The 13,408-nt window shown below is 51.7% G+C and overlaps 2 protein-coding genes across 2 annotated transcripts; one reads left to right on the plus strand and one right to left on the minus strand.

Moving 5' to 3' along the window:
• Positions 1-620: 620 nt before the first annotated feature.
• QC762_0075380 (uncharacterized protein) lies at positions 621-1,581 on the minus strand (the record flags this gene model as incomplete). The annotated part of the gene is made up of 2 exons (XM_062883801.1): positions 621-1,349; positions 1,477-1,581. 2 exons carry the CDS (start codon positions 1,579-1,581, stop codon positions 621-623), a joined length of 834 nt encoding a protein of 277 aa, XP_062741630.1.
• Positions 1,582-9,870: 8,289 nt separating this feature from the next.
• On the plus strand, positions 9,871-13,290 carry QC762_501320 (uncharacterized protein; the record flags this gene model as incomplete). Its single annotated transcript, XM_062890559.1, has 3 exons — positions 9,871-11,481; positions 11,570-12,949; positions 13,008-13,290. The coding sequence occupies 3 exons, from the start codon at positions 9,871-9,873 to the stop codon at positions 13,128-13,130; spliced, it is 3,114 nt and encodes a 1,037-aa protein (XP_062741631.1). The 3' UTR covers positions 13,131-13,290.
• Between the last annotated feature and the right edge of the window lie 118 nt (positions 13,291-13,408).

The following is a 13,408-nucleotide window of genomic DNA, read 5'->3' on the forward strand; positions in this document are numbered from 1 at the left end:
CCCCTCGCCAGAGGAATGCCATCACGGCCCCGTCCCCGGAACTGGATATAAGTATGGGCAGCTGGTCAACCATGAGGCATTAGCGGCGTATATAGATGGGTTGGCGAGGGAGTGGCGGGTTGAGACTTTGCTCTGTGATGATGGTGGGGAGAAAAAAAGGGTCAAGGAGCTTGGGGCGCGGGCTGAGGGTTGGAGGGGGTTACCGATGCATCCCTTGATGCCTAACGAGGGGGATTCAGCGATGGGGCTTTTTAGAAGTCTGTGGCCTGATAAGAAGGAGGGCGGGAAGGGGTGGTGGGAGGACTGGGAGAGTTGGGGTTTGGAGAGGGGTCACATGGGGGCTGTAGTTGGCCCACGTCAGCCAGGACACATATAAGCCCCCTTCAAGTTGAAGCAAATTCTCGGTAGACATATCCTTTTGCATTTTTTGCCTTTTTTTGGTAATTCTTTCTGGTTTGGCAAAATTAAGTACCTACCTACCTTACGTAATTGTGAAGGAATTTGAAGGGTGATGTCAGATAGGAGGCTGAACGAATCTACCTGATAAAGACACGACACTGCCGTACTTCCAATAAAGTATTCTGCGGTCTACTATTACTGTTGGCATAGCATTGATTAGCTTATGAAGCATTGCAGCTACTATTACAGTCTCCGCAACTAGCAACTGCCCTGTCAGCTCCTCCCCGTGCACCATGTATTCCAACTTTGTGGCAATCACATTCAGCTAGGTCAAGTTGAACCGGTGAGCGCAAGCTTGATTCTTTGATGAGGCTTTGAAGGGCCGTCAATCGAGACTCTGAAATGGCACCGCTGTCAGTGGGCTTCGAGCGAGCCGCTTCGCAGAACCAGCTGTTGCAGACAACGTATTCTTCGCCAAAAACACGTTGATACAGTGCTCTTGTGCTCTGGAAGGCAGAGAGAATATCGGCTTGCTCGATGTTATCGTTGTGGTTGATGAAACGGCCCTGAGCGGCCTTCTCAGAGTAGAGGGTGTATTGAGCTGGCGAGAGTTGGTGTGTGTGCCAAACTAGGTCAATGTCAATGGTAGGAACAGTGGCATGGTTTGCCACGGCGAAAAGAGAAAAGAAGTTGCGGTACCGAGATATTGCGCGGCCTAGCATAGAATCGACATTAGGGCTGCGTATCCAACCAAATCTCGTCATTTTGCGAGCGAAAGCTGCTTGCCGGTGGACCGCAGCTGCTAGGTCAAGAACAGACGGTGAGAATCGGAGAGCTTGTTTTGAAAGCACTGTCTCGGTGTGATCGATTTCGGCAGAGAGAAGCTCGAGAACGTCGGGGTGCGTTTTGACTTGTGCCTTCAGAGACTCGAGGAGATCGGGTGATAGATCAATATAGGCGATCGTCTTGATTTGCGAATCCGACAGGATGAATGTTGTCGACTTGATATCGATGGCCTGGCACTAGGTGATTGTCAGCTTTGTTCAGCGTGTTTCGTTACAATTCTCCGGAACATACAACTGGTAGCCATGGAATCCCACCATCACCGGCCCCACCGGGGCGGGTGATCGTACAGAACTCGGCATAGGCATGGGGGTTCAGCATGAATGAATGCCAAACCATCAAGATATCTTATGAAACGGATTCAGAAACGGTACTGGCCATGATAAATCTTCACAGAGGGACTGACCGAGAGGGGGCAACGAGTTTGTCATAGAGGCGTCATCCACCAAGGAAAACCATTGGTGAAACCGCAATGTTGCAAGGTCGACGAATCTTCTCCATGCGATGTTGTGATCTGCCTGACGAGAGCGAGCCCATTGCTCAACGCCTTCACGCAGAACAACAAAGGTTTCAAGAACTTTGAGATGGCCACGACAAGCCTCGATAGTAGGAAGACCCTTTTCAGGCGCATCCTGAAACTCTCGTCTAAAGGTTGTCAGCTAAGCGGCAAGTGGGAAAGGTGACATGCCTCCAACAATGACTTACTTATCTATGAGACCAGGCATGTTGATTCTTGTCGATCTGGAACATAGGGTGAGGTGTCTGGTCGGCGGTTATGGCTGGGTTTTTATGCACTCTAATAAGGTATGCCATCTATAGAGGTTGAGCGAAGTTACTGGGAGGGTACCCCACTTCTGGCTAACATTTTCTCCCGCACCAGCTGGGCAAGCTGAAATGACTCTTGCCAGGAACAGTGAGGCGGTGGCGCAGTGAGATGGCGGTGGGCTACCTCACTCTGGGCACGGTTAGCTGACGAATGACAGGCCTTACTCACCTCCATGAGGGATTATTGAATGTCTATGTGGCTGCTCGGGCATTGCAGCTGCCTCTCAGCCTGGCATCTTCGTGGTCGCTTCTCTGATCCTGGAGCCCCTTCGTATTTCGTGCCTCGACGTGGATACCTGAGACTTTCCTATCGAACAACGAACAGATCTTCAATTTTAACCAAGTTGTGGCTGTCGCAATGGAAGTTTTTGGCGTCATCGCTGGTGTTGCGGGCCTCGCAGATGTAGGGAGCAGGCTTTCTTTACGACTGAGAGAGGTCGCTCGCAGTTGGATCGATGCACCAAACGAAATCCTAGCCCTCAACAACGAAATAGCGGACTTGGCTGCTTTGCTCCGCTTCACCGAGGACGCCTGTGAAAGAACAAAGGACGCGTACCAAAACGAATCATTCGTCACTGCTCTGGATTCGCATGTGTGCACGGCACGCCAACTATTGGAGGAGGTGGAGGATGTTGTTGAGCTCTTAGCATCCGCCCACGGCATGAAACAGAAAAGGAAATGGGTGAGAACGAAGGAGTCTGTGCTTACCAAGAAGGAGAAACTCAAAACAGTCCGTATAAAGATTCGGGATCTTCTAGAACTCTACCAAATGTATGTCACTGAGCCCTATGGCGTGCCCGCTGTCTGGTGCTGGAGGTCTAACAATTGAATACAGGTTAACAGCCCCTAAACTCCAGCTTGAACTTGCATCGGTGAAGCTTGAGTTGAGGAGCGGTGCTTCCGCAGCGTCAAATAATCTTCGCTCCATGCTCGAGCTGATGGAAACAGTCAACTCTAATGTTGCCTATATGCGGGAGTCAGCAGACCAACAAACTGCCATTGTTAAGGGAATAGAGCAAGCCGTTTCAAATATGGCAAGTGCTTCGAAACTGGGGGCCAATCTTTCGTTTCCGCCCCTGTCAGGCAAGGACTCGACGTCAAGGGTTACAGAGCCAGTCGGCAATTGCAAGGACAACAACACGTTCAGCATCTGGGCGGTTTACAGACACCGAACCTGCACATCGGGCTGCATATGTGCTTGCCACACAGCTAGAAACTCAACAAGAAGGTTCAGCAGCCCAGGCTTTCTCCGCGACTTCATGGGATCATTATTCGCGGCCTACACAGTCATACCCGGTTTGAAAGGTGCCGTTGCCTGCGATACACCCATGTGTCACCGCGAACTGTCCAAGACCTGGGAAATAGCATATGAGTTTCCCATGTGGTTCGCCAACTGGAGCATGCACGCTCTCATACACAACGCATCTACTGGGAGTCCCATGCTGAGTCTGGTACTCAGAAAGCGGGTCGAACACCGCTTCGATGGTATCTTCCGGGCTGTCGACTCCAACAATATCGAGGCTATCAGGGCTATCCTCCAAAGAAATCCAGACAGTATCAACTACAAAGTGGACCGTAACGGCTTTACCCCCCTACATTTCGCGTGCTTGCGACCCACCAAGATTTCTTTCAGCGTGTTCCGGCTCCTCTTGCGCGCCGGAGCAGATGTCGATGCTAAGAATGACTCGGGCCGGTCAGCCATGAGTTACGTGGCTGGCCACATGGTGCTGGGCGGATTCCCAGATCTACACACAGATGAAATCAGCCGCTGGGTGTCTCCTTCACGCATCGTGGATGAGTTGGAGCTCTCCCCTGTTACTGAGGTAGCGGTCGGGCTCCGCGTGGGAAATATCACATCAATGCTACGAACACTGACAACAAGGAGGCTCAAACTTACCGAATTCGATAGCACCGGCTCGACTCCGCTGTGTTGGGCATCCAAGGCCGGCAACCTTGAAGCGATTCAGGCCATGGTCAATGTGGGGGCTGTTGATATCAATCAGTGCACCAGCACAGGCAACACAGCCTTGATGTGCTCGTTTGCGCTGCATAACCCGCGGGTCGGCGAGCTGATCGATTGGCTTCTTGATAATGGTGCAGACCCACTGCAGCAGAATCACGATGGTTACAACGTCTTCACCCTAGCTTGCTATCTTGGTCGGTTTGATGTTGTTCAACAGCTGCTCAAGCGGGGAGTTGATCCCGACGTGCGGGATGGGCGGGCGAGGACCGGACTCAGTTGTGCCATCCCGTATGACCATGATCATATTGTTCGATTCCTGTACAAACTGGGTGCCGATGTGAATGCGGTAAATGCTCGAGGCTTCGTGCCGCTAATGGTTGCGACAGGGTATAATGCCCATCGATGTCTACAGATGTTGCTGTTCGAGGCCAAGGCCGACTACCTGTTCCATGCGCAAGACGGTTGGAATATTTTACTACATGCCGGTTCTTGCGGCGATACGCGTACATTGGAAATTCTCTCTCAACACGGCCTGGCAGGCCTGGATATCCATGCGCGGAGCAGCAATCTCACGGCAGAGGGGGCGTTTTTCTCACGCCCCGCTACAGCTTCCCAGTCGACTGTTACAGCTTTCAAGGCATTGCTTGCAATTGTGGAGAAAAAAACGAAAATGTGTGAGACTCAGGGAGATGTTGAGATGGAAGAAGATGCGGATGAGGTGTACTTTGATGCTTTAGCACAAATGACCAGCGACTTGCTATAAGACGACTGGACAGGAACCATGAGGGCCTGAACTGTTGATCCAGGTTCACACTTACACGTTTAATTCCTTTACTTCACCAAACCTCATAATCAAGTCCATTGAAAAAGTTGTGGCAGCCGTGGCAGAGTAAAGGGAACGGGACGTCCACGGTTAGGGCGGCAGGTTGATGATCAGATTTGGGCAGCAAGATTGTCAGTCTGACCAAACCACGAGCATTTGTGTCTTGCACCACGGTTGTCAACACTGAGTCTGACAAGAAACCCCCATCACCTGTTAGCATCGATCGACGCTCCGCCCTCCACAACCATTCACATTTCGCTAATGAACATAGCACAATGGCAATGCTCCTACATCTCAGACCAAATCGAGGCTCCCATAGGTACCTATCTAGCTACCTTGCTCATTGCTGGAACTTCACTGTTACCACCGTGGTTAATTGCCCATCTATCGGCGTCCAATGTTGAGTTCTTACTATCATTCATTTCCGCCTTGCCCATGATTAGAGGACGATAGCTTTGCCCACAGCAAAGTGGTGATCGGCAAGCTGGCATTATCTGGCCTGAAGTTGGCGATCTTTAGCCCATCTCGCACCAGCAAGGGCACCGGCACATAAGCCCCAAACGAAATATAATAGCCGCATTTGTACCACAGTTTGGGCCCTTTTTTCGTATCAGACCCTCTGATATCTGCATCTGACACGAGAACGAGTCCGACGACGCGCGTGTCGGGTCCCGGATCAAAGCCCATCAAGCTGAGCGCTATCTTTGCTCCAGGCTCATCACTGGGGATGCTAACAGATTTGAATGTGGAATCTTTAGGGTCCTCCATGACTGAAAGGGGGAGAAAGCGAAAGTGAACTCTCTGCGGCAAGTTTGTGTCGTCTCCGAGCGCATCTTGTGGTACCATGTCATCGAAGGTGCCAAACCATTTCCAGCGAAAGTTCCGACGCCATTTCAATTCTTCATACTTTTGTTCGATGGCCTTGGGTGCCTTGGCCATGTCCTCCACCGTGAAGGACCCACCAGCAACATTTTTCAGTGCAATGAACACCTTGCGACTGATCGGTTCCTGCAAATATAACCCGCTGGGGATGTGAAGATGATGGTCCTCGGTTACAGTCCAACCTCGCCCAGCAGCCGGAGATGGCTCACGTCCGAAGAAGGGGGTCGTCTCCAGCATAAGACAACTTCTCAGGATGGGGTCAAAGTTCCCTGATTTCCACTGGGAACAACCATCACCATTCCTTTCTCCCCCCCGCAGAACAGCTGGCAAGTCGATGCGGACCCGAGGCTTGAACTGCTACCGCTGACGCTCCACCTCCGTTACGGCGTCCCAATGGCTTCGCAATTCTTAGAGAATGTCGATAAGGCCAGCAGGCATGCTCACCTCGCAGACAGAGGCTGGATACTGCAGGAACGCGTGCTCTCACGGCGCATTCTGCATTTTGGGCGAGACCACACTTTCTGGGAATGCCATGAAGACAGCTTCGCAGAGAACGGCTACCTCTTTCAACGACGTGACCTCCGGGAGTGCGAAATCGCCCAAGACAGTCGCTTCTCTAAACTAGCCTACAGTCAAGTGCTAGAAGAAGCCGGTCAGCCTTCGTTACCACCAGAGGAGTTCTACAAGCAGTGGGTACGACTGGTAGAGATTTATAGCATCCTAAGCCTTACTCGCGGAGAGGACAGGCTCTCAGCCCTCTCTGGTTTAGCGCGGACCTTTCACGCCCGCACCGACCCGGAGAACAGGTACATTTGTGGCTTGTGGGGAGCCAATATCGCAAAGTATCTCGCATGGTCTCTCACTCCTTCAAAGCCGGAGGACGGACACCGCGTTTTCCAGGGCCGGATCTATGAAGACAGGTCTCAAGGTGGCGGGCACGAGCATGACGGAAGTTTCATCCATGCTTCCCAGCTCTCGCCGCGTCCAGCAATTTTTCGTGCTCCGAGCTTTTCTCGGGCTCCCGTAGATGGGCTAATTGAGTTCCACGATTGGTACGAACAAGAAGCGGCATCGGCAATACGTCTGGATGAAGTTCACAACGGTTCTGCACATGGACAATGCGGCTACGTGGAGGATCCTTACGGCAAACCCGAAGAGGGATCTGTCTACATTGATGTCACGGGCCTGGTACTGCGTGCCTGGAGCCTCGGACCCTTTCGAACGGATCTGAAGAGGACACTCTACCCGCGAAAAGCGGGCTACACCCCGTTGTACTTCGCCGAGGACTCCGAGTACGTCGAAGCATCGTTTGGGTATTTGCTTCCGGATACAATGGAGCCCGAAACACAACAACGAAGGCTGGTGTCCTGCCTCAAGCTGTCAAAGTCTTTCTGGTGCTGGTGCCTCTTCATGGCGGCGACTGGGAAGATGGAGATTGGCAGGGAGAGGTTGTTCTTCCGGCTTTTCGGCGAATTGGACTGGGTATCACGAGATATATGGATGATTTAGGGAAGGAGGCGGATGCCTTTGCTGATGCCAGCGTGGTAACTATCCGGCTGGTGTAAGAAGGAGCCTGGTTGCCTGCCAGAACTCGTCCCTCGCTAGAGGGCAATTGAAGGTATGAGATACTCTGGATCCTAGAAGTTTTAGAAGGGGCACCTCGGTTGGTTCCCACTATTGTGTTGACGTTGGGGGTTGATTGACGGCGATGATATGGCTGATATAGTACAAAGGTGGAAAAATAGTTGTTGCAGGTATAACCCTAACCCTACGTAGATAATACCCCCTCAAGATCTAGGTAAATGCCCCCCGAATGGTTCCCTAAAACTAAGAACAGCTAGCAATATAGGTTCTCTTTGTATTTACCTAAAGTCCTAAGTATCTTTTAGCCGCCGATTTTTATTTCCGATTTCCATTTTCGACTAACGTAGTTGATAAGCGAATGACAGATAAGCGAATGACACACGAAATCGAACCTGCGCAACAAAATCTATATCTATTCCACTAAAACAACTCAAAACAAATGAAACTACTCGGAGTCGTCTTCCTCAGACGTTTCCACAACTATCTGACAAGTGCGCGCATTGTGGCCAGGCTCGCCGCAGTTGCCACAACGCCGCGCGCGCGTCTCAGCCCTCGGCTTCCGACCACTACCCGCCGGCGTTTCCTCCTTGATCTGCACCTCAACCTCTCTCTGACCCTGTATATCCTGTGCATCCTGTACACTAAGCGATCCTCCTTGCCGCAGCCGTTGTTTTGGCCCTTCGGCGCTTGCTGAGCGCCTCATTCGCTGCTCGAAGGCTCTGGTTCTCCGACTTTAACAATGCCAACTGATGCATTATCTTAGATGTCCCTTTCGCAAAGATATCAACCGCCCTTAAAATCTCGGTTGGAGAGCTATTTTGATGCCGAGCAATTCGATTCTTAATGAGGGTAGACTGCGAAAAGGCTTCGGTTGGGTTGTTTGGGGTCTTGGAAACCCAGGTGTGGGCACTGCCAGGCCGCGGGTTCGAGGGAGTTGGTGTCTTTAAACGAACGTCGAGCTGGGAGATCACTTTCTCAGGGTCCAAAGGAACAAGTCCAGCGCCTCGGAAACCTCCTCGAATGTTGTCGCCCGTCATTGCTGCCTGGTGCGCTGCGAAGATCGCGGGAAGGAAGTCCTCCTTAGTGATGTGGGTTATGCTTGCCCGCATCATCCCCTCGATCTGCTTGCCGTATGCCGTCTTGAGCGGGCTGAAACAGCCAACATCGAGTGGCTGGAGGATGTGAGATAAGTGAGGAGGCATACAGAGGGTGATAATGTTATTCTCCTTGCAGTAGACCTCGAAATCGGTCGAGTGGTGGCTGTCGTGGCCGTCGAGGACGAGGAGGCGATGAACCCCGGCTGTTCGAGCTTTGGTATGCCTGTCGAAGTGCTGAATCCATTCTAGGCCTCTCGTTGGTTGTCCAACCGTTTTCGGATGTTGCAATGACCCAGTCCTTGGGCAATGGGCTGTTCTCGTACCAAGAGGAGAGGTGGTACTTGCCCTTGACGATGATGAACGGCGGGATCGCCCAGCCGGTAGCATTGACGCCCTGGATCACCGTTGCCCACTCTCGATTGCCAGGCTGCTTCGATTTTGCCCTGCCACGCCGTTCGGAGCTTGTGACAACCATCGCGGTTGAGATAACGCCCATTATAAACCCAGTCTCGTCAAAGTTGTAAATATCCGCCTCCAGGATACCATATTTCGCAATTGTGTTCCGCACCAGCGCGAACCAGCCACGAATAATCTCTGGATCTTCGCATTGGGCCCTCTGGTAGTCGTATTTCCGATTAAAACGCGTGGTGAGTTTTAGATGCCGTTTAACGAAGTTGTGTGCCCAACGCGTCGGGACGCGTTGGGCGTCGCGTTCGGCAAGCAGTCGATTCGCCATATCTTCCACACCAGACAAGCGGGGAGGAAATCCTTTGGAATCTAGATCGAGGATATACTGAACAATGACCGATTCTTCTAAGTCGGTCAATTTCCGCGAGTTGGCTGGAATATCGCGTCGTGATTGCATGCCACGTCTGCGACGACTTAGTTTTTGGTGATCCACACTATATATCTTACCAGCGGCTCGAGCGCTTAGGTTCGGGTCATTTTGCATTGCCTGGAGAGCCAAGAACAACTGGGCATCGTCGTTTTTGCAAGACATATTTGTGTTGTAAAGAAAACTAGAGAAGAAGCTGGGAGATGCGTGGTGGCGACGTCGTGTGTCATTCGCTTATCTGTGTCATTCGCTTATCAACCACGTTATAACTAATATTTATAGAGCGTACTAAGTTTACCCCTAAATTCCTCCGAACTTTAAGACTTAGTAAATAATATTACTAATAATAATAGACTTTCCCTCCCTCCTTAATATATAGAGGTGCGAGTTTCGTTTGTCATGTTTGCCGAGAAGAACAGCCGATAATAGTAGCTAAGTCAAGTTAATAGAAAGCAGTTAGACGCCTCAGATATTAATATTCGGACGTGGCTTGCTGACTCCTGTATGAGTGCTGACGTTCTCCAATAACTCTGTCTGTGATCGCAAGAAGTACAGTCGAATACTGGAGGAGGCCGATGTGATCGGCATCACAACAACAGGGCTAGCCAAGAACATCGCCATGCTGCGCGGTATTGGCGCTAAAGTGGTTATCTGCGAAGAGGCAGCCGTGGTTATGGAACCTCACCTCATTTCCACCATGATGCCTGGGATTGAGCACCTCATTCAGATTGGCGACCATCGACAGTTGCGGCCCCAGATCAACAATTACGGTTTCAGTGTGGAAACTTCAAGAGGCAAAAAAATTCAGCTTGATCGTAGCCAGTTTGAACGTCGGGCCGAGGGGGAGCCGGGCCTGGCTCCCCTTCCCGTGGCACAACTGAATGTGCAGCGAAGAATGAGGCCTGAGATTTCGTCACTGATCCGAACAGTGTATCCAGATTTGAAGGACCATGACTGTGTTCAGAACTTCCCAGGGGTAACAGGGATACGAGAGCATTTGTTTTGGCTCGATCACCAACATCCTGAAGATGGCAAATACGATGGCGCGAAGGTGAAATCACACAGCAACTCTTGGGAAGTCTCCATGTCAACAGCCTTGGTCCGTCACCTGGTACGACAGGGAGAATACAAAAGCACAGACATTGCACTCTTGACGCCCTACACTGGCCAGCTCCAAAAGCTTAGGGCTGCATTGAGCGGCGATTTCGAGGTCTTCCTCAGCGATCGGGACCTCGAAAAGTTGGCAGACGATGGCTTTGGACATGCTGATGGAGTCGAGTCCGACTCGGTCGACTCAGTCGATGACGCCCCGAGAATTGAGCACAACCGAGGCAGGATGTTGCAGAAGACAGATTTGGTTGATACTATCCGGCTTGCCACAGTGGACAACTTCCAGGGAGAAGAGGCTAAGGTGATCATTGTGTCACTTGTTCGCAGCAACAGCAACAACGAAATTGGCTTCCTCCGAACAGAGAATCGTGTCAATGTACTCCTCAGTCGAGCCCAACATGGGATGTATCTTATCGGCAACGCGAGAACCTACCGAGGGGTCAACATTTGGGACGACGTCTACCAACAGCTTGCAGAGAGGGGTGCGGTAGGGGATTCGATTGTGCTTTGTTGTCCTCGGCATCCTGATATCCCAATCGTGTGCTCCAATCCTGACGACTTTCTTAGACGCAGCCCGGAAGGGGGCTGCACTCTTCGATGCGATCAGCGTCTTGACCCATGCGGCCATCGTTGTCCGGCAATGTGCCATTCACAGGCACTCCACGACGTCTTCAGCTGCTCACAGCCATGTCCCCGTATCCGAACAACATGTCAACACGCCTGCCCAAAGCTCTGTGGCGAGGAATGCGGTCCTTGTCGTGTCAGGGTCACGGACGTTGAACTTCCCTGTGGCCACATCGTTGATGAGGTGGAATGTTGTCAGACACCTCATCCGGAAACGATCAGATGTTTGCACCCTGTGACGAAGATTGTCCCTGATTGTCAGCACAAGGTTAAGGTACCATGCGAGACGGATGTGTCTCAGTACTATCACTGCCCAACACCTTGCGAGGCGACATTGGCTTGTGGGGATAGATGTACTGGTAAGTGTGGCACGTGTCGGTACTCCCATAAAGAATGTCAGAGGATCTGTAGGCTTCCATCGTCAACCTGCAATCATCTCTGCGACAGGAAGTGTCATAGCGAAGAGCTGTGTGGAAGCTGCCATCAGTTATGTCAAGTAAGTCACACTTCCTAGCTTATCCAGTCCCCGTGGCAGATAAATCTGACTTGCTTAGGTAGGATGCCCCCATTCTTCTTGTCCCCAGCCTTGTCACAAGCCCTGTGCCCCTTGCATCGAAAAATGCGGCTGGGCTTGCGAGCACATGGGACAATGCTCGCTACCATGTGCTGCACCATGTTACCGTCTGCCATGTGACAGGCGATGCTCAAGAAAGCTCAAGTGCGGGCATCAGTGTCCTAGCTTCTGCGGAGAAGAGTGCCCAGAGGATCTGTGTCAGCTGTGCTGTCAAGACGAACAGAGGCAACGTCGTGTTGATGTTCTCGAGTGGAAGCTGTATCGCGAAGTTGATCTTGACGACAGTCCAATCGTTGTTCTCAGTTGTGGTCACTTCTTTACAGGCGAGACGCTGGACGGCTCGCTAGGAATGACCCAAGTATACACCACCAATTCGAACGGTGAATACAACGGACTTCAAGATATCACAGGCACCTTGTCCACATCTGGGGTGCCTTCATGCCCTGATTGCCGAATCCCCATCCGTCAATTCGCCACTAGACGTTACAACCGGGTGGTGAACAAGGCAGTGATGGATGAAACGATCAAGCGATTCTTCGTGGATGGTCGTCGAGGCCTCCAAGAAATCCAGCAAAGACTGGCTGCAGCAACAGCCAAGATTTCCTTGGACAACATCCCGGAGTGGGATGATACAGTCCCTGGGTCCGGTGCTTCGTCGGTCCTCCGCGACAGGCACCTTGAGCTACACCGCATCAACTTGGCACTGCGAAAGGCAAAGCAACAGATGGACACGGAACATCAACCGGCCAAAAAGCTGTTTGACGCCATCGTCAGCTCTCGACGTCGCCAGCTGAAGACATTGTCCATGGAACAGAGATTGCCTGAGCTCAGCTTGACTGGACCACCTCCGGCGTACAACTCTCAAGTTCTCCTTGAGGCTGAGGCACTCCACTTGCAAGTTCGGGCGGCAATCCTCCAAGACAAGATGAGGATCGCGGCCAAGGTTCCTGAATTGCAAGAAGGTCTCAAGGGTGCTGATCGCCCTTGGGCTGACGTGCCAGAACTTATGAAGGATTGTATGGAGGGCATCAAGAAGTCGAGGGAGGGGAAGCTTCCGCGGCTTGTGATCTCCCTCAGCCAGCTTTACGCACAAACCAGCCAGCTGGCTGGTCGATACTCTGCGCAGTACAGAGCTCGTACTGTGGAGTGGAGGGATTACGGTGCTACTGCTGGAGAACTGCTGATCGAGGCGCTGCAGCTTTGTGGGACGTTTGAGGATGGCGAGAGTTTTAGGGAGGATGTTCAAGAGGCGCTGAAGGCTTTGAAGTCAACGAGATACGAGAAGGTCAGCAGGGAGGAGGTCAAAGCTATCAAGTTGGCTATGGTGAGTGGGTTTGGGGGGATGAGTACGAATTCGGGACACTGGTATAATTGTCAGAATGGGCATCCGGTACGTTTTGACTTGTCTCGAACTTTGAACAACAGTGACTAACGAGACCTTTCAACAGTTTGCCATTGGTGAATGCGGGATGCCCATGGAGGTGGCCCGCTGTCCGGAGTGTGGAGCTAGGATTGGGGGCTTGGATCACGAGCTGGTGGATGGGGTGTCGCGGGCGGAGGGGATGGAGTAAAATGTGGAATAAGATGTCGATGCCATGTTGCTTTGTATGATGTGGGTTTTCTTTTTCTGTCTTGTTCTTTTGTTTGTCTTTGCTTTTGGTTCCACCTTGACACATGGGGAGATTCTTCTAGATAGCTATCTTGTCAGATCAATGTCACCCCTGAATACCCCTGATCACCCTGACAGCCATCACCAATCTTGCCAAGGTCTCTTCCATTGCACAACCTCATCGTCCTGATTCATCCTGCAGCCCACCAGCTGAAAAGTTTCAACGGTTGCTTTGCATGG

Source organism: Podospora pseudocomata, chromosome 5, assembly GCF_035222375.1.
Source record: "Podospora pseudocomata strain CBS 415.72m chromosome 5, whole genome shotgun sequence".
NCBI classification, from domain to species: domain Eukaryota; kingdom Fungi; phylum Ascomycota; class Sordariomycetes; order Sordariales; family Podosporaceae; genus Podospora; species Podospora pseudocomata.